This window comes from Ornithodoros turicata, chromosome 1 (genome assembly GCF_037126465.1).
Source record: "Ornithodoros turicata isolate Travis chromosome 1, ASM3712646v1, whole genome shotgun sequence".
Lineage (NCBI taxonomy): Eukaryota > Metazoa > Arthropoda > Arachnida > Ixodida > Argasidae > Ornithodoros > Ornithodoros turicata.
The window spans coordinates 193,099,760-193,121,065 of NC_088201.1; the positions used below are offsets into that span (position 1 = coordinate 193,099,760).

At 46.8% G+C, this 21,306-nt stretch overlaps 1 protein-coding gene across 1 annotated transcript; it reads left to right on the forward strand.

Annotated features, from left to right (window-relative positions):
* Positions 1 to 1,422: 1,422 nt before the first annotated feature.
* Positions 1,423 to 16,350, forward strand: LOC135392742 (peptide methionine sulfoxide reductase-like). The gene is given in 3 exon segments (XM_064623467.1): positions 1,423 to 1,580; positions 11,109 to 11,360; positions 15,859 to 16,350. Coding segments are annotated over 3 exon segments (621 nt in total). The 3' UTR covers positions 16,070 to 16,350.
* Positions 16,351 to 21,306: the final 4,956 nt, after the last annotated feature.

Here is a 21,306-nt window from a genome sequence, read left to right on the forward strand (position 1 = left end):
AATGCATGCGGAATGCAAAGGTAGGAGGGTGTTGCGCCTGAGGAAAACCCAGAGAAAGAACCGAGATAGCACAGCCGGCTACTGACTGTGCAAGTTACCTGCCCGAACTATCTCTGTAGTGAATTAGACGCGTTCATGGCGGCCAAATGATGTATTTATTTTTGCGCGTTCCTTATCCTGTCAAGTGAACACGAGCGCCCAGGCACAGGCACTCTGGCTTTGCATGACAATCACGCGGCGCTGAACTGAAAATCATCAAGTTTGCTGTGCAAAATCATTCCCGCTGTGTCTTTTCGTTCAAACTGCTTCGTTTCTCTTTCTTCCTTTTTCTTTTGCTGCTTGAGTACTCACAGACAGCAATCGGACTTTTGTTCCTTCTCATAGTGGCTAGAAAACCACCGGTCTGCTATCCACCGACTTCAGCGTCAACTAACGAGGGAGAACGGAGATGGGACATCTCCGATCCGCGATACTTGCCTTTCGTCTCGGCAGATGGCGCATGGTGAAATGACTTTTGTTTTATGTCGTTCCATCGTTTCTCGTGCACACGGTCGTTTCACCAGTGCGGGACTATCGGCCGTCAAGGTAAGCGTGTTTTCCGATCTGTCCTGTCCACATCGGATAATGCGGTCAAGAACAAAACACGTCAACTCCGATAACGTCTTGCGATGCAACCGTATAAGTGTTCGGAGTGCGGCTTCCAGCAGCTGTTACCGCCTTGCGCTACTCTCTCATCCCTCTGTCGATACGTTCCTCACCTAGAACGCTTAAAACATGTGCGTTTCTTTGTAAGAAAAACTGTCGTCTTAGAAGAACAAACGTTTAGGTGAAGCAGCATTCAGCTAAAGCACCTGATCTCCATAATCACTGTCCTATGTTGTTGTTTTTGTTTTTTTCTATCGTAAGTAGGTTGTGTGTTCAGTAACGCCTTTTTGGATTGTTCGAAGGAAATATAGACTTCCGGCAGATAAGTCTCAACACACGCACGTCTGAGTTTGTAAGTTTACCGGACGTTAATATCCTTTTTCAACGCAATTCCCCGCTATTCCGTCGTCTGCGCGTCGCTATGGCAACGGATATGCTCTCCTGTGCTCGCTGGTTATGGGTTCGATTCCCAGCGGGGTAAGTTTTTTTTTTGCGTGTAATTATCTTATTGGTAGGTTTTTTTTATTCTGTTGAGTACTTTGCAGGCGTTTGGTTAACTTGATTGGCATGACGTAGCACAGCCCGTCGCTCTAACAAAACTACGATGCATGGGTGCTGATCTCCCGCTGTCCGGTCACGTTTCTTGTATGTTTTCTCGCATGACAGCACCAGGTTTACGCTGAATAATGCGCTCATTAGGGTGGACAGACATTTGTGTACATGAGTTGTGACTGATAAGTTTACTTTTTCTTCCCAAACATTTAGACCCGAGCTGCCATGCCGTTGTACGAGCCAACAACGCCAACAGAGACGGCAACCTTTGCGATGGCATGATTCTGGTGCCCCGATGCGCTGTTCGGCAGCGCTCGGGGTGTTGTCCGCACCAAGGTTGGCTACACAGGGGGTACAACAAAGAATCCAACCTACGTGTCTATGTGAGTGCTTCTTTCTGTCTTCATTTTCTTGCACTGAACCGAAAGACAAGTACAGGGTGTTAACGTTTATGTTGCTTTATGACCACCTTGATATTTGTGCTTGCCTTTTGACTTGACACACACATACGTTTTCTGCTTCAAGCGATGTAAACCTGAAGGGATTTCGTCGTCTGATAAGGGCACTAGGACTAGATTAATCATCGGGCCGTGCGCATTTCTGTGGGCAAAACCACTCTAATATTGTGCACCATGGCGTTACCAGACACACCTTCAGGAGCTGCAACAAAAGTTGTGACCAGTTCCATGCAGACTGCAAATCTCAGGAGTGATAAATCTGATGAGGGTTGACCTCGCAAAGAAGCTTCGTATAACTCTGTGGCCATTATACATAGCAGTGTCTTATGTAACTGAGAGATTTAACTTGTAGTATTTGCATTATCCAGTGATGAGATTTTCCCAGCTGACATTAAGGCAAAACACGAGACCTTCTCCCGGGGTTTGACCGTCGAGAGGAAAGTAGGCTTCGCAGGAGGCAAGAGAACAAATCCATGCCTTATCTCTGCACTCTTTGTATATTTTGTCGCATAGAGGGACTAATTGGAGGAGGTTAAATGGATAAAATGTGACATTTTGATAAAATCGTAACAAAGTGAAATAAATCAAAATTAAGAAATAAGTATTAATAAACCGTTTCAGTACAGCCAGTGCTGTGCAAAGCGCTCAAAGTAGGAAAAAGAAAATGCAGTATGCCGCATTAGGACACACATTAAACACTTTACAAAATCCAGGCCTTCTGTCGGATGCAATATTTAGAGAACGAAGTAAACAGGTTGCTGAATCGAATACGTAAAGATTCGTAAAAGAAATGAGGGTTGGTCTAGGGTGTGGCCCAGAACAAGTATGCGGGTCTATTTCGCAGAAATTAAATATTACCTCCAAACACGGATGTAGGCTACCATGCTACGAGCTGCTTCTTCAAAAGAGTGGAAGTTGACTTGGTTCGACGCAACCCACGTTATCAGCGGTTTGCTAAAACGTTCTTTTGTTTGTTTGTTTTTTAAATCTGAGCGAAAACACATTCGATGTGTCTTCTAATGTTACTACTTGATTGGATATATGCAACGTAATCAATGAAATATATTAGTCAAAAATCGCGCCTCCTCAGAAAATGCTTTATGATATCTTTATAAAAATATTTATAACATTATTCCTGGAAACCACCACGTCTGATTTCACAGAATATTCTTTAATTTACTGCATCGCATCTCAGTTTCGGTTAGGCTACGCTACCAAAATACAGAGTAAAAAAGCTACCGTAAACATGCGCGAAGGAGCGAGATGAACCTGCACGAGGTGGAAAATAATTGTACTGTTGGGGACACGGTTGTCTAAAATCTCCAGCCCGTGGCGGAGCAATCCCCTATCGGGGATGTCGCGCACGAAGGAACTATACCAACACCCTCCCCGAGGGGAGGCCGCACTGAACTGCTCTCCCTAGCAGACGACGCAGAGAATGCGATGCTACTCTCTCCCGACAGGTGGCGCAGCCTGGCCTTACCTCGGAGACCGTAATGGTATAGTTCCTTCGTCCGCGACGGCGCCGATAGGGGACTGCTCGGCCACGGGCTGGATATTTTAGACAACCGTGTCCCCAACAGTACCTTCTGAAACGGCTATTTTCTGCGTGAACACTGCAAAAATGCATGCGGTTCCCTGAAGCACTCGGCGGCATTGCATAACATGCGCTGCCCCGTGGATGATGTTGTATTCTGCCGGCTTTTGTGCGTGTTTTAACCGAAAACGCGCACGCCACTACTCTGCTCCACCTCCCATCCTGCGATGCGAGAGAGTTCCGGCAAGCGAAACAAGAGGTCTGTGCGTGAGGTTCCGGGGATTTTGTTCCTCACACGTATGGTATAAGATGCCAAGTAATTAGTCCAAAGTCTGCAGGGGTGTGAAAAGGTAGTAACTCCTATAGTTACCACCTAGGTCAACATAGCGTCTGATAAAGGGTGTAAAAGGGCGGTAAAAGAAACTACAATTTCCGCACCCATTTCCGCAAAGCAAACGTTAGGTTGCCTTGGGAAATTTCGGAGTTCAATTCAAGAAATTAAGTTTGCATCAATTGAAATGAAATAAAAATGTTACCAATATGTGGCAAAAGTTATTGGCAGAAAAAAATCACTTCACCGCATGTCTCTCCGGGACGTACGTTTTTTTTTTACTATGAATTTCTATCATGGTTGGTGGGACACCGTGTATACAAATTGCCGCAGAACGGCGCACGCCCTCTTCGCTCACCGAATCAGAAGCGGTAACGGTGAAATTTGAAATATTGGAAGGAGACAGGCTTTGCTGAACTGAAATGGAATTGGTCTGCCACATAAGCGATCTGAGATACATAAACTCTTCGTCCGACGGGAAAGTGAAGAAGTGCCATGAGCATTATTTTTGTGTTGCTGTCCACTAGAAATATGACATGAAAGAGTTAACACACTGGTAAACTGACGAGGATAAAGACACTATGTAAGCCACGAGAAGTTATACAGCCAAGAAAAAATGGTAACGACACACGACGTTGCTTATTCCCGACAGTGTAGTTGGACCTGTGAAAACTGCAATTTGTAATAATGCAAGGATATATGCAAAATAAGGAGAAAATGTACTGACGGAGACTTCCAGGTCTCATCGAATTCCATAAATCACTGTCGCACCTTGAGATGCAAAATTTTTAAAAATTGGGAACCCCACTCACACACATACGCACACACACATACCACCAAATGGTTGCTTTTATGATGTTGACAAACTTTCAACAGCTAAAAAGAGCGTAAATTCTCACTCTTGTACGACTTATGTCGGTTGTACGGTTTATGAGCGAAACAAAGGAGAAACAATCCCACCTACAAATCATGCTACGAGTCCTAAAAGTTGATTTACTTATTCGTTTATCACAGGAGGCCTTAAAGCACCACATTTGTGGCAAATTTTGGACGAAATAATAGACAAACAAATAAATAAAATAAAAAAGCATCATCTAATTTAAACTATAAATATAGATGTATATTTCGCGTGAGTTTTGCTTTCTTTTTTCGTTTTTCTCCCGAAGCCTCACATCTCTGGTCGCACAACGTTCGTTCTAAGTGAATACGCGTGGTGTCATCCTCTCCTCAATGATAGAAGCAAGGGCTTAAGGAGGCTCGTGTGTTTTCGGGTATTATGTTTTTTTAAATCTGAGGAAAAATGGGTTTTATTTCAAGACTGTAAAATAGCCTAACTTCAGGCAACATAGGAGAAGCAGATTTTTGCAGAGGGGAGTGGAGTAACTTGGGGGATCTTCATGTGGGAAAAGGCGAGTGTCTGTATTGCGAGTCGAATTTGCACTTCAGCTAATTCCTGTTCGGTACTTTCTGGTTTTACCTGTAGTGTCGCCGGTGGAAAGCTCTGGTATAACAGACGGTATTTCCGGGGTGTAACCCTGAAACGCAAGGCTCTAAGCATAAGCGAGTTCAGTCGGCATTTGACATTCGTTGTATGGCATACCCAAGCGGCATCTTATCGCGGGACACACTAAGCCGAAAAGCATGCTCTACGACTGTCTTCTGTTTGCTTCTGACCATAGGTCTCATGACTTAAGCATTGTTTACTGAGGTGAATATCAACCTTTCCTGTATTTATTCATGCTGTCACGTCCGATATGACCACGATTATTTGCTCTGCCATAATCTTTCCCCCATATGACGACCAGTTCAAAGTTCACCGTTCTGAATGCCGTGTCGAAGCCTTGACTGAACCTTACTGCTTCGAGACAGCTGAGGACTGGAATGGTACTGCTGGATGTATCCCTGCATACCTGTATTTTTGTTTTGTGATAATGTAACTGTGTTTTCGTATAATGTGTGTGTATCGTACTGTATTCAGAGTATTAAGCACGGGGGTCAATATAGAGCTACGTTGTAACAGCTTGATATATCACGGCTGACACGTGTCTATGCGTGAAATAGCAGGGGCCCCCTTTGAAAGACGCACAGGGAAGAAAGGCCCAGGCTAATAGTCACCGAATCGAATATTTATTCCCCCACATAGCACCCTTTGCTTTTCAAATTGTTTGGGCTCTGAACGGACAATTTGGGAGCACAAAGTCTCAGGACTGTGGTCAGGAGGTCAAGTCAGGGATGCGTTTCAAGAGTATTGTTTCCCTGTACCGCCGAAAGGCTTTTCTATCACAGAGCATTCGTGCTTTCGAGCACAGTTATCGCAAGTGCATTAACATGGGTACGGTTAAGTTGAGAAATAGGCGTATCTCGGGAACATGCCCCTGAGCTTAGGGAAGAGACAAAACGGACAGCACTTGTCTGGTGCTATCCGTTTTGTGTTCTGTCCCTTTCCTTTTGCCCAAGCTCAGGGGCATGCTAGTACACATCAGCACGCTTACGTATTACTTTTGTGTTCGGATGCATGTAATTTCACTCACATACAACATCCACTTTGTACAAATTCATTCATTTGGTGCCTTCGGTGGCTCAGTCGTTCCTTCTACTGATCCCAGGATCGCGGGTTCGAACCCGGCCGGAGACGGTGGCAACATGGTGGAAGGGTACAAGTATGCTCAGTCACGCCGTCTTCCGCGATAGACGTTAAATGCAATGTCGAGATTTCTGTGCATGTTAAAAAAAACAAGCAGCACAATGAGTCGAGTGCAATATAAGGGTGGTCGGGTAGGTGGAAGGTCTCGAACAGACGCGTGAAACGAAAAAACATTGATAAGACGCATACCGTCCACCCCAATTGCACTCGACTTTCAGTACATTGTGCTGCTTGGGACCCCAGGTAGGCAAAATTAATCCACAGACCCGACCACTGTGACGTCGCTCATTAGCGCAGTTCTCTCGCGGGGTAAAGCTCCGAATTGTTTTTGCTATTGTTATTATTATTATTATGACATTCATTTGCAGTTGTCATTCGAATCGGCCTAATATAATTGCTGGTTAATACATAAGTGCCATTCGCAAAGTTTAACAAGCCCCGCTGATCAGAAGACATCGTACTTTGATCCTGTGTGAGAGGCAGATTACAGTAACCACCGTCCCGCTAAATGAGCAATAACTTATGAAACGAATGTTGTGGAAATGGTGCTTTCATTACGCGCTGGCCACCATGGATCAGTTTTCCCGCCTACTTTTTACTTCTCATCCGGGCCTTCTTCGGGATGATGACGCCACGCTGCCTTTACAAGGCAATCTAATTTTGTATTGACAAAAGTGACAGTACCTGCTATACATTCATGGAAACTTCTAGGCCGCTTCAAAACGCCGCTTGTAGCATGGTCGTTTTAGTTTTTAACGAGTTAGCCAACCGTAGTTGCTTTTGCGCCATTAAAACTCAAGTCATCATCATCATCATCATCATAGTCATCGTTTGTGCGATCAACACGGAAGAGGATGATGGAAATGAGGTTTAGCTTATTCTGAACTTTTCGAACGATAAAGTCGAACGCTATTTGCAGGCGCAGGTCCTCCTCCACTTGTCGGGCCCGATCCGGTTCACCTTGAGCTCAATTTGACTATAATTGATAGTTACTTTATTTCTAAGTGACGTACATGCGTGTTACCAGCAGTCATCTCCCTTCGAGCCGTTTCTTTCAGGATTACACTGGGCACCGGTTAATATGACACTCGTTAGTATGACAACTCACTTTACGACCATTTTTGTGGGGCACCGCTTGTTCCCAGTGGAAGTCCTTTGTAAAACCCACTCGTTATTAGACAACTCGATAGTCAGACTATGAGCAACATTTCGGGTGACGAAGTGGGAAGGACACGTGGATTCTTCCCCTGTTATTGTGACCGTCCACCACAGACAGAGTCATCCTCCTCACCCAAAAGTCCAGTGGCCCCAGGAAAACGTACACGCGCAGTGAATTCCAAAGTTGGTACCAGGCTTCTATCGAGTCATCCTCCTGACCTACAAGTGTAGTGGTCCAGGGATGAAGTACGCGCAACATGCATTCGCCATCGCCCGTGCAATTGACTAAGCGGGAAAGGCACTGACAGTGCTTCTGAGCAGACGATTTTAACGGGTGTCTTTTCATGGATAAACTGTAAATAAATTGTACTGCTGTGAATAACAAGTTGTGTTGGTCAAATAGAGTAAATTGAATTGAAACACTGTGCCTGGAATAACTGCGTCTTCAACAAATGAGACAGCCAAACAGACTTCCTTTATGACGAGCTGACGTGGCGCATCTATTTTTCTTGTTAATACGACAATTTGCTTTATGAGCAAAATCCACGGGAACGGCCTTGGTCGTATTAACGGGGGTTGACTGTATTTGGTTTTATGCTGATTTCGTAATCTCTTAACCATACAGGGTGCTTATTAGCCTCTAGCTTTAGAATTTTAATAAATAAGCTATGAGAGTAGCATAGATGTCCTTCTTGAAGTTGAGTTCTACGGCCAGGAGGACATCCTCTGGAAGAGAGTATCTAACTACCAGATGGCAATTACTCGAAATTCAGTAATACTTAATTAGGGAATTTTCGACAAAAGCGAAATAGCAGAGCGATAGATAATCGAGATAATCCCCATTGAAATCCATCGTATCTTCCTCAAGGACGAGCGCGTGGGATTGAAATATCCATCGCATCGTTTCGGTATGCAAATGAGCCGAAATCGAAAAGGGGCACCTCATGAGCGCACTAAACCCGACGGGGGCTTATGGCGAATCCGGGCGGCCATTTCGACCTAGCGCTCAGACCTAGCGCAACACGACCTAGCGCTCAGAAATTGCTTGATCGGAGACAGCGCTGGATCACGTGACCGTCGCCATCCGAACAGTACTTTAGCGGTTTCACTCGCTTGGACCATACGCCAGGGTCGCTCGGTCGCTCGCTGGTCTTCGGGTTGCGTCGTCTGCTAACCCATCTGAGCTTTGAAGTGCGTGTTAATGGAGGCCCTCGCTACCCTCGCGCTCCGGACGTGACGACACCGGATATGGTTGGAGATCCGCTGCCCGGTCGTTTCGAGGTCCGACGGAAAAAGTGATAGCTGGCAAATTCCTGTCGGTAAGCCTCGCGAACACACGAGATTGTTACGTTAATACTAAGCGAACGCGAAGCGTTGGAATCTTGCAAGAAGCTCTGTTAGGAAATGACCACGCAAATTCTTCATTATTTGGCCCGCTGAGCGGCAACTACTACAGTTAACTCCATGGCTCACATCACGTGGCCTTCTGACGTGAAGCTGGTACTAATACTCCCTGCTCGCTGTACTTCCGCGTCCCCGGTTACCGCGGTTTCGGTTTGCAGCTCATTTGTATATCGAAATTCGAGAATATTTTAAGCACGTCCGTGTTTCAGGATTTCTAAAGCGTCGAATAGGTTACAGCTAGGATATATAGTGTGGATGCCACCGATGATGACGACGATGTGCCCCTGTTGCCACGCGCTACTGCGCTAGCTCATCAGTTCTGCCGGCACCGTACTAGGGTGAGGCCAGGCACATCTGCCCGCTGGGACGTTCCATCATCGCCGGTCAGGACTCATGTAGAGCGACACCACCTCCTCTACATTTGGTGACCCTAACGAAGAACACCATGTTCGGCGTAATTCGGCCTCTTACCATCCCAAATTTCGACAGTGACTACCACCATCAGGCTTGAATTTGGCCCGCCTCGTCACCGCCACCGAACCCAGTGCAGACAGCAGTCGAAGGTGCTACGGCAAAACTCGTGAGTCCCCGAGCACGTCGTTCTTCCGGGCGCCCGTAATAGGAGGCCACCATCTTCTCGCTCTGACCCGCACCCTTCGGCTTCGACGTCCCCTACCGGTAGCGGCACGGGGTGATCCTCACACTTCGCCAGGCCTCCACGAACGTCGTGATGGTATTAGCCGGATCTGCCTGCGGCACATGGTCGAGCAACTGCGCTCCCTTGCCGCATCGCCAAGCCGCTGGACACTCGCCCTGACTACGCGTCAGCTCGGCAACGCCTGAACACGCTCGTGACTACGGCTCACGTCCCCCCACCGCACGCGCCCTGCCGGCCTTGGCCAACCTCCTCGACGCTCCGGTACTCGTGGCCCACCAGTGACCGCCAAGTGACCGCACATTCCTGCGCCATGCCTCTTGTCGCAGTGTCTCTCCATCCGCTCCGCGTCTGAGGGGGGTGGGGAGTACCGTGGTGGCCACCGATGATGAGGACGATGTGCCCCTTCTGCCACGCGCTACTGCGCTGGCTCGTCAGTTCTACCGGCGCCGTCCTTGTGTCAGTCCACGCACATCTGCCCGCTGGGATATTCCATCGTCGCCGGTCAGGGCTCGTGAGGAAGGAACACCACGTCCTCTACAATAGTACAGTAATAATACAATACAATAGTACAATAGTAATCTTGCTTTCGAACGAAATCCCTGATTAAAAAGTTAATAATTAATGAATCTTGGGTAATTAGCCATATTGTAGTTGCACACTTTCTTCGAGAGGATATCCGCCTGGCCCGCCACCACCAACGTCACACGCATCTTTCCTTTAAACTCCCACCTAGAATTGAGCTCCAAAGCGCCCTCTTACTGTTGTTGTGAACAGACGGCTCGTTAGGTGGTATCCTCACTTTTCTCCTCCTCTCATGCGTAAAGAGAGACCACCTCGAATTGCATAGCGGGCTCGTTGTTGGCTAAGAGTAGCCCGTAGAACAGTGGTTCCCCGCCTTTTCCGCTCCCGGGACCTCTTTTCACACACGTCGCGATGTCACCGCCCCTCCCGGCGCTGTGAACAACACCGGAAGTGACTCACAGACACACGCAACGGTTGACCAATTCCTTAACTCAGATAAAAGCAAGCCATTCACTACTTCCAGCTTGTTTTCGAACCAGACAAAAACGACAAAGGACAAAAAGGCACTGGTATTCCAGCCGCCACCAGAGAAGCGTTCCTAATGTGGCCAGCGGCGAACCTGCATCATATACTCTACTTCTGCTCTCATACCTTCTCCCTCTTTAAAACCTTGCCACGCAGACTTCTTGATCGCACGATTACACTGTCACACGTATGCGACAACAGGTGTCACGTAGGTCACAACCCAGCTTTCGTGCTTGCCAACGCTTGAGAATGTGCACGTCCGACAATGACGTTAATGTATACTAACAGGTGGGTGTTCTGATGTCAGGCCCTCTCACCACGTCGCACGCGTGGGTGCAGCGTCCTGGGGGCTATGGTCATTCTAGCGTGCGCACTCGCTGCCTGGAAGGCTCCGAAGGGACTGCAACAATAAGTTCTGGGACCTCTGGTGCGACGCGAGCTGCGTGTCCCGAGGTGCGCGTCGATCATGTCGTCAATTGCACTCCTCTGGAACAAACTGCTATTTGTTATGTTATATGCGCTCGAAGGCGGATGAGAAATCTAAGCGGGACCAATTCCTCCCAGGAAGTCATCATATTCCTCCCCAGCTGGAGAAATTCTTTCCCGGTTGGGAACCATTGCTGTAAAAGCTTACACGAACGCTGACTACCATTTCATACTCGCTTGTTTTTCAGCGGAGACCACACGGAAACGGCGGAGATTCAGTATGATCCGAAGGTCACAGACTTCCCAACCCTACTGTCCATGTTCTGGAGGAACCACGACCCCACCGTGCAGCGCAAGCCACAGTACATGTCAGCGATTTTCTATCACGACAAAGGGCAGAAGGACTTGGCGGAGAAAACTCGAGCTGAACAAGGGAGGATACGGAAGACGAAAATATACACAAGAATAGCACCTGCTTCGACGTTCTACGATGCTGAAGAGTAAGTAGATAAGATGGTTATTATACGATACCTTAAATATTGGAGACGTATTGCTGACAGTTGCGACGCAGTACACAAAGGAAGAGACAGGCGATGTCGCATATCAGGCAGGTCATTGAAAGCCGGAACATAAAGAAAGAAAAATAAATGTGTGAGCTCGACTACTGCGATATCAACAACAAAAAACAAAAACAAAAAAATAAACAAGACATGATTAATAAAGGTTGAATGGGGGGGGGGGAGGCAACCTGGCGGTGTGTTGTCTCGGTCGGATATTTTGAGTGCGACATCGTGTCTGTCGTCCTTTGTGTACTGCGTCGCAGCTGCCAGCAATATATACCAGCCTGCCCGTCTTTGCTACAATTGGAGACTACAGAGCATATCACTACTCAGCATAGTACAGAGTACTGTACGGTACTCCTTGCTATAGCGCTAAGCGCTGGTGACACATATTCATCACCACTGCTATAGGACTACTAGCACCCTAAAAAGACGGTGATACGTTCATGCTAACAGGCCTGTTATAAGATATCTGCCCTAACCATGGGTGTTAGAAGGAAAGGAATTTTGCTCCTCAATTGCAATAAATGCGGATATATGCTATACGTCACGTGGGCCATATGATTGTCGCAACAACAACCTGCTGGGGGATTGTTTTCTTGAATTATCAGTAATAAACTCTTCAGTTGTGACAGATAGCATGTGCTCCTTTTCGTCTGTTGGTGTTGATGCCTTCGCCTGTTGAAGAAAATAAGTAGCAGAGAGCTGTAAAATCGCCCCGTAAACAACGCTGATTTGGAGGTCATTGTCTCAAACGCCATTTTTCCCTTGCCCCTTAAGTGCCAGTGACAGCAAGAGCTACTGCATTTTTAACCCTCCCATTTAACGTCCCATTTAACTCCCATCCCGGGAGGCATAGAAACACGTGATCATTCAAGTTTGGAATCGTCTGGTACGAGTTTTTTACTAGGATATCATCGCAGGGTCACCGGAACCGTCTGCTTGAAAGACATTTGTTGACTCTGCTTGGACGCGGACCGGGCAGATTGTGTTAAATAATTAGCAAAGACACGAGCCCTTCCAAGGGTGGGGGGCGAAAGGGGCAGCCGGGGGGGGGGGCGCTTCGCGTAATCGTACCTCAGCGAGGCGGGGGGAGCTCGCCTCGGGACGGCTCTACGGGGAGACCTGTTTTCGAAGGGGAGGCTTCGTTGCCTTGTGAGTTATTTCCCTGGAGATCGACATAGCACCACGGATATTCGTATGCTGCAGTGACAGTTATCAGCGGATCCGAAACTACGACGAGAGGTAGGAAGGAGCCTTCTCTGCGGTAAACGTAACACGAACTGTCATTTGTTCTAAAACCTACGCGATGCATGTTGAACGGTTAGTCGGATCGAGTTCTTGAGGCGCATGATATTTCGAGACAAAATAAATGAATAACAAAGGTCGTGTCGATATGGATTCAGTTGCTCGCAAAAGATGACCAGAGTACGGGACTTAAACCGCCTAGTGGCTACAGCCTAACCAAGGAGAGATCTTACAATAACGCGGTGTAGTGGTAACCTACATCTTTACGTCGTGACGACTGAGAGAAAGTCGACCATGAAGGGATTGAGGAATGAAGTCGGTGTATACGCTTGGGCATTAGATGTGCCCCCACGGTAAAAGCTGTCACGTTCTGGGTGCATAGCAGTTTCAGAAGTAGCGCCGAAGAAGTATTCGCGAAGTAGTCAACAAATAGCCAAGTCGCGATCTCCCACATTTTGGCGCCAAACAGTCCGAAAGTATCTGGCAACGCTCACAACGCAAGTCTGGCAACGCTGCTCGCAGAGGTTTCAAGGTAGATAAAGTTATTGAAGTAACAGTGCTACATCCATACATCAATGCCGTATGATGTTTCAGCGGACACAATTTTTCATCCCCAGTTGGAACAGATATAAAAGGGATATTTTCCTTTGTGTGATACGGTGCTTCTCCACGGAAGGGCCGTCCAACAACACTGGGCTTCACCTCACCGGTATTGTTCGCGTGCGGCTTTCTGTAGGATCTCTCCTACCATTGGCGAGCACTTTACAACGAAATTGGTGACGCGACATCCATGTCGCACGAAGAAGTTACGGAGTGCGTGCCCAAAACTAAGTAGAGAGCCGACGGCCCCCGCGAGGCTACCCCTTTGTAGGCCGTCCATTGCCGTCATGCAGGAGGACTGAGTGGGAGCCTTCAGGAGTATCGGTTTCGGTGTTAGCTGCCCAGCTCTTTTGGCAGCTAACGAGTCCCCGATAGCCAAACCAACTTTGTTTCCCATTTCTGAATAATGTACCGCATTAAATTCACACAGTCACTAAGTGTTTCGAATTGTCCCGGAGTCTCCCATTAGAAAACATTTAAGACAAACTAAGCAGCGCGTGCCGGCTGCGTGACGCGAACCAAGATTAGAGACGTGTGGGTTCGTGTATTTTGTCGCCGCATTCTTCTGGCAGTTTTCACACCTTGTAGATTTAATGGATTATAATGTCAGGAAAAATTAGAGAGCTCGAATCGGTGACATCTGAAACAGCTCATAGGTAAATCATGAAAAAACGGTACATCTGACGAAATCATTGTTTCGAGAGGAAACTAGCTGCGACAGTTTCGTCTCTGCACAGGAGAGAGAGTAAAGTTTGGGGAATAATGTTACCAAGAGTCTGTCAAATCCACGACAATCTAGATGATAATGGTCATGTCATAATCTGCAACCCCTATGACATGACCGCTAGGGGCGCTACTCATCGGCACGCGAGATGTATATCACGATTGGACAATGAAAATTTGAATTTTGAACGCGCGAAAATGGACATACGGCTACCGTAGCAGACGAAAGCAACAACTCGTATGAAAACGCGTAGAATGATGATGATAATCAACTTTAGAAAGAAGCATCTCTCGTGGGACATCCGTCGCATGCAAAAACATTCCAAAAGCCAGGAGAGCACATGACTAAGAACGATCTGAACGCTGAGCTGGTTGTGTTCGCCTCTCAATCTGTTTGTCACTGAGGATGTCTCCCGTATGGGAAACGAAACATTTTTAAACAAACAAAACAAACTAAAAATAATTGCGTATAATGCGTGTTTAGAGTCTTTCTCGTTCTTAGTCATCCACCGCTTGTACAGCTTGGGACAAAAGTTTATGGAACACCAGGGTTTCGCATTTCTCAAATGGAGCTACAAGATAGCAGCATACAGGAGCGGGCACACAAACTGACAGATGGATGGAATAACCGGCCACCGTTTCTTATTCGATCTCTTCCTGATAGCTAGCAGGGGGCTGCTCCGACGAAGAAATATGCAAATGCCGTGGTCCGTAAACGTTTGTCCCAAGCCGTACAAAAATAATAAGGTTAACTAGAGTACAATGTACTGAGAATTTGAGGAAGCAATAGCCGTGCGCCACCGCTAGCCTCCAAACGCGACGCTGGGAAGGGGTCCATAAGACATGGTCGCTACGATCTACTAGGTCGTGGTCCAATCACAAGGTAGGAAGGGGGGTACTCGCGGGCCAGCTTCGATCCACACACACACACAAACACGTGCGCCTGAACTTGAAATGTTGCCTTCTTTTTTGGGAGTAAGACCACTTATGTCCCTACACAGTTATCAGGTGGAAGAGGGAAACCTGGAAATTGTGCAAGCAGTCGGCCTACTTGGGTTGTGTACATTTACTACGGGCAGATATCATGCGCTACCGCACTCGAACAGCGATCGTTGCAGAGTTATACCGCGCACGAGAGATGAGTGGAGAATGCGCTCTGGCGTCCCTTGCTATCCTGGGAGAAAATGAGCGTACTTGATGTCACAACGCGATGTAGTGGCAGATGACGGGAACGCCAACCAGGTGACTCAAGCGGACCAGCGGGATGAAGACTAGGAGGTCGTGGGCTCGAATCCTACCACCGGTTATGTTGCATGAGGTTCCCCTCGGTTTTACAAAGGCTTAAAGACTAATGTCGGCACGGTTCCCCATGATGTCGGCACAGGACGCATACTAACCCCCTGTCCCCCAATTGTTTCTGCTGTCGTCTGTCCACCCGTTCACATCTGTACGCCCCTCAGAGCTCTGCGTCGCTCACAGTTGCTTCGTGGCGCTACCACGTCACTAAAAAAAGGGAAAATAGTGGGTTTGTTTTCAACGAGACAATCGGGAAGTGTGCACCGACAGGGGACCGTGAATACACATGCAGTCCGCAAGAGATTCGTCCATTCAGACGCACACCACGTCCATTCATGTCTGGAAGAAATACGTATGAAAAAGATGGATTCTTAATCGATATTTGCGTAAAAGTTATGGATAATTTTATTGACATACATTTGTTTCGATCCACACATTGGTACATTGGAACATCGGTAACACTCGTAATATCAGTGCAGATAGCTAGATCGTTCCATATCTGACGCCCGCGAAACTGTCATCGTCTCCTATTTGGTATCAGTTTTAATCTTTTATGCTCCCTCTTTTTCAGCTATCACCAGAAATTCAAACTTCAACAGAATATCGCACTCTGCAAGAGTCTGAAGGCATCGGGTTTGAAAGACTTTACAACTAGCCACGTTGCTGCCCGTCTCAATGGTTACGTTTCCGGTTGTGGAACCTTGGCGGATTTTTTGGCCGAAAGCAAGAAGTTGGGCCTCACTGCCGAACAAGTTGCCATGGTCAAATCCTGTCTCCGCTAGTGAGAATGGCAGGACAAAAATTTCCCTCCCGTGATTGCGTATGCCTAAAAATTTTGCATGCCGAGCGAGTAGGCATATAGCATGCTGACCGGTGCCAGACGAACCACTTGAAAGAGGTCTTGTTTAATCTTCCATATGATGCCGGGTGGGGAAAGGCAACCTGTGTTGAACCTCGCCAGGCTGAAGGGCTGCCGCGACGAAGATGAGGGTCTCTGCGCTGGTTCTTCTATACACAGTATGCTCGCTGCAAAGAGAGGAAATAAAAAAAAATGTTCCGGTCAGTCGTTCGGTTTCTGTGAATACCATGCACTGGTGTCTTTGGCCCTGCCACTGTCCAGAGCAAGTCTGGCAGGGACGCGTATTTTGGAACGTTTGCGCCCTCTGATGCCAAGGTTGTGCGTTGGAGCCTGTTGGAAGAGGCCTAGATATGTCGTTCTTTAAAAAGTACATACGTTAACAGCAGCGTGCGTTAAAACAACGCGTGCTAGAGAGATGTTGAGGGAGAGAACAACTTTACGCGCTTATTATCAAAGTTGCCAACTAGGAATTGTACACTGGTGGAAGGCTAGGGAATGCTATCTGCTGCACGCGCGCGAAGATTAGAATTTTGGTGATATCGTGAGATGCTTTGGTAGTTAAGTTTCGGAAAAAGCTAAATGCTGGTGACGTAGCGTTTGACGAAAGGAAAGCGTGGTTACGTCATTCGCGACGTGGCCGCAACCGGCTACCCCAGTACAAGGTGCGCGGTCAGGCCTTCACAGGTTCCATGGGCAAGCTACGTGGCAAGGAGGACTGTAGAAGTGGCAAGAAAACGTACCAGTTTGTTCGCCCGCTCCTCTCAACAGATGGTGCTGAAAAACATGCGATATCACAGGCTAGGTGGTGCAAGATACTGCTTGCCTCTATGTCGAGTCTTTAATACATTATCCAAGCCAATCCGTCTCCTCCTTTGCATTCGCCTCTCGCACCTCCTGCCATGGCGCGCGCCGCGATTTCATGATTTTGTCTTCCCTGCGCGCTGAAATTTAAGAAATATGAAATGCATTCGTAGATTGACAAACATATTACCAACGTATATATTAGATACAACAATAAAAACACAATCACGATTACTTGCACTAAAGGATTTTCTTACTGCAAAGAATATCACATATGTAAATTGCGAATCAAAAACAATCATAGTAGAAGAGAGTGTTGCGGAATCGAACAATGAAATTTATCCAAAATAGACAAGTGGCAAGCAGAAACAATTCTCTATCACTGGAAACACTGGAAAGTATAAAGTGTGCCGAGCAACAAGTTTACAGATTTGTAAAGACGAAAAACAATGGGTATGTGCAAATACTGGTTTCTCCTTAAGTAATGCATAACACTTTCATATTTATTTTGTGTTATCGTGATGTCGCATATCAAAGTTTGAGGATCTGGTATGAAGTTTGAACCTTTTGCATTATTCCTTCACATTTGGGTACCATCCTCCCTATCATAAGGTGGAAGCAGCACGTCATAATGTTGGCTGTGGTAGAAAACAGAGAAGCATCTAAGCGAAGCAAAACGTATTCAAGGAGCACACATTTAGTGCCACTGCTGCATGTGGTACATCTATGTATAGTTCCTGAGTCTTTCTTGCAGCAACTGTTCGCTTGCAAGTGCACCTTTACAAGTTCTCGGTTTTGGAGCTGTAGATGCCACAGTAAACGAAGACGGCAGATCATCAGCACAAACAGGTCTTTACATGTGTCACCACGAAATGGAGTGCCGAAGCTCTGATCGCACAAACGTGCAGCATGCAACCTCAGAACATCCTTTTCGTGTACCACTTCCTTCACAGATTGCAGAAGGAAAGAGTACATCCAGTCTTGAAAAACACTTGAGACAGTTTGCTGAAGGCAACGTGACGCCTGTAAATAGTTCCCCAGGTACATCATTAGCAACGAACAAGGCAAGAAACTGGTTGTGCAAACAACGTTGTGGTCTTCGGAAGCCGGTGCTTGTGAACAGGTGCACATGATAATTCTTTCAGGGAAAAGTGAACAAGATTGTCAGCCTTGTAGTAGTGAGTATTGTCCTGTATGCGTCTGTTCATATTCAGTGCTCACAACCGACGATACAGGGTAATGCAACAGCCTTTGAGGCTCGGCCACCAAGAAAAAATGCGCTTCAATGCAGTACACGACACAAGAGGAACCTAAACGGCAACCATAACAATTAACAATTAATAACATCTAATTAATAACAATTACTGTCCTTGCGCTGACTCATATAAGCAATGCATTACACAACATTTGCGTGGTAAAGAAAGCTATATGCACATTGTGGTATGTAACAAATTATGTGGGACAGAGGTTAATAAAAGGCGACCCTAGACAGCCGCCACAGAAGCAGATAGTAGGTCAGAGCACGGTTCTGGTGGATAGGGCTTGCTGCACAGTACACTGTTAAAAAATCGGAAGGCATATTTCATGTTTGTTCTGAGTGTAATGTCTACTCAAATTACCAGGAAACCATATTTGTAAGATGCGTTTTTGATTGCCACAAAGTAGCATTCAGCTGCTTGTACTACACCCAAGAGCTGCAAAATACAGTAAACGGAAGCTCACTAACAAAAAGAACAGCTGGCCGCACCAGTTAGATATATTTCCACGTTTTTTCCTCCTACATGGGTCTGTCTATCTGAAGCTCACCGAACTGTTCGTGGCTTGATCCAAAGTTGGTGTCTCACAATAGCCAGTTGAGTATCTGAATGATGAGTAAAACAGAGGGCAATAGCACATAGCATGAAATATAATTCAAAACATGTTACCTAGAGTCAAGACTTTGGCAACAGTTCGTGAGGTAAATGGGGCCGACACGGATGTCACGTGTTCGTCACTGAGTATGTCTATGAACCGATTTAGTCGCAATATTAAATGTAATGTGAGATAACCTACTGCATTGTACCCACTACGCACAATGAATAAACAACTTGGATGTGGACAATCTAGAATAAAACTGATAAACTTTGGCTCTATATAAGATGTCAGGCATGTGGTTTGCAGAAACAGGTGTACGGATGCCCATTTTCTCTCCCCTTCTCTCTCATAGCTTTCTTTGTCGGTGTTGTTATATGTTCGAGGAGGCCTCCAGCAGGTGTTTGGGTTTCTGAACGTCTTTGGCTTTCGGTTATTGTATGTTGTTGTTTAAGCCCAAACAGGTTCACTTCATTATATATCTCTGCGGGAGGAATCAGTGGCACAGAGAAGGCTTGGCGCGAAGGAGCTCTTGTAACGTATCGAAGAATTCTACCGAACGCAATACAAGTGGTTGCGTACATGGTCCGAAAATCGGCGACTGGCTATATTTCAGTTTAGGCACCAGTATGCGTGCCTTGCGAAATCAGCATACCTACCAAAGGACGGAGCAGAAGGTCTATCACTCGGACAGATGGCCGGGCGTTTCCGCGTAAGCGCTTTTCTGTTGCTCCGGTAAACTGGTCTTTGGAGAAGTGTATGCAGCATAGCCAACGGCCCTTCAGCCAGGTCTTCAGTCAGTGTTCGCATGCCTCACACAAGGTGGCCTACGTTTCTCCAGAAAACACATTGAATTCATATCACAGCCAATTTCAAAAGTGCATAGACACCGCCAAACAAATGCGCTTGACACTGTGAGAAACACACATGTTGAATTCCAATGGCACAGTCGGAGCAAGTGGCAGACTCGGCAATGGAGCGGCTTGATCTGGCCTAGAGCAAGTGATCCGAATCTGCGAATGGAACACCTGCGCCCAACTTGGAGTTTAGCCCTGGCTAACCTCCCTTGGTGCATGGCGGCCAGAGACGGAGGAACAAGAAGAAGGTGCTCATGTTCCATTATAACACCATGTTTCGCAACATCAAGGTCCTTCTAACCTCCTAACGTTGCCCTGGTAATGTCTGACTAATCGCTTCCTTCATGAAACAAAATCGCCAATGTACGACGCGAAAGACTAGTCACAGCGATGACGCGTTACGAAGCGGTCATGTTGGCGAAGCAGAGACAGGAAATAGGAAGCACGAGCGACAAGTGACACGCCACATAGAGTTCCGGATGAATCTGCCTATTTTGGCGGAGCAGTCTGTGTTGCTCCCTGAAGCGACCTTGGCTCGAATGCCGCTCCAAAGCTCCCATTGGAAGACTCCAGAACTGTTCCCAATCTGCCAGTCGAACAGACTTGCTCTCGGCGGAGCAACAGAACTTGCTCCGGAGGCGCTCCGAGTCTGCCATTGGAATTCAACAACAGACCTCTCGTCACGCAGAGCCAACGACGCTGCGGGACGTATCGCAACGTTGCTCAGTGGATGCGTTCGCCTTATAGGACCGAGTTCTCTGCGTGTGACAGAGGACGGTGCCACTTATTGTACTGAAGCGCTTCTTTTGTGCGAGCGACGTCTAGCCTCTCTCTTGCGCAATTCCCCGCGTCCGAGAGCCAACTGCGCCACTCGCTCGCGTACTTCAGCAGGCAACGAGTAATCCTATCCGTTACTAAAATTATAGTGCGATTCGTTAATCGGAGTGATAAACCAGTAGATGAGCAACCGGAATAAACTGCGGAAGAGTGAAGTAGATCCACAGGTATTATATTAACGAGAAACTGACAGTCGATAACAAAATACTATTGGGTGATTCCACGTGAGACCAGGCAGGTTGGTCCCGACGACGATTTTTTATACGCAATATATGTTGAAGCCTAGCTTATGAAAAGCATTCCAGGGCCAAAATAAATTGAAAATTATTTGGGAGTTTGCGTAGAAAATAATTGCGAGAAAGAGCAATTTCGAGCAGTGGTATTTTCATCTACTTTTGGACGTTGTATCTCTGGGGCCATGAGGCGCAGGGGGAAAATATTTTTGCCACATAATATATAGGTTGTCTTTTGTTGGCCGCGTACTTTCTACGGTTGCAGCTGTGACAAATAATTTCCTAAAACTTCTCAAAGTCACTGCATCCGCAGATTTTCCTGCTTTTGTTGTTAGTGCTCGTCTCTGTGTTATCGATATGTAGTGAATGTGGTATCATAACGTTCGTCATTACAACCGCTTTCTATAGTCGTATCAAGAATATAACAGGTTGTTCGACGACAAAGCTCTCAGGGGCGAATTGCATAACTATGGTTCAGCGAAACTGTCAACTTTGGACGTCCGTTTCAGGTATCCGGCCACTCAGTACGTTGTTCATACTGCTTATAGACATTGTTCCACGTGTCCCGAAAAAAAAGATCA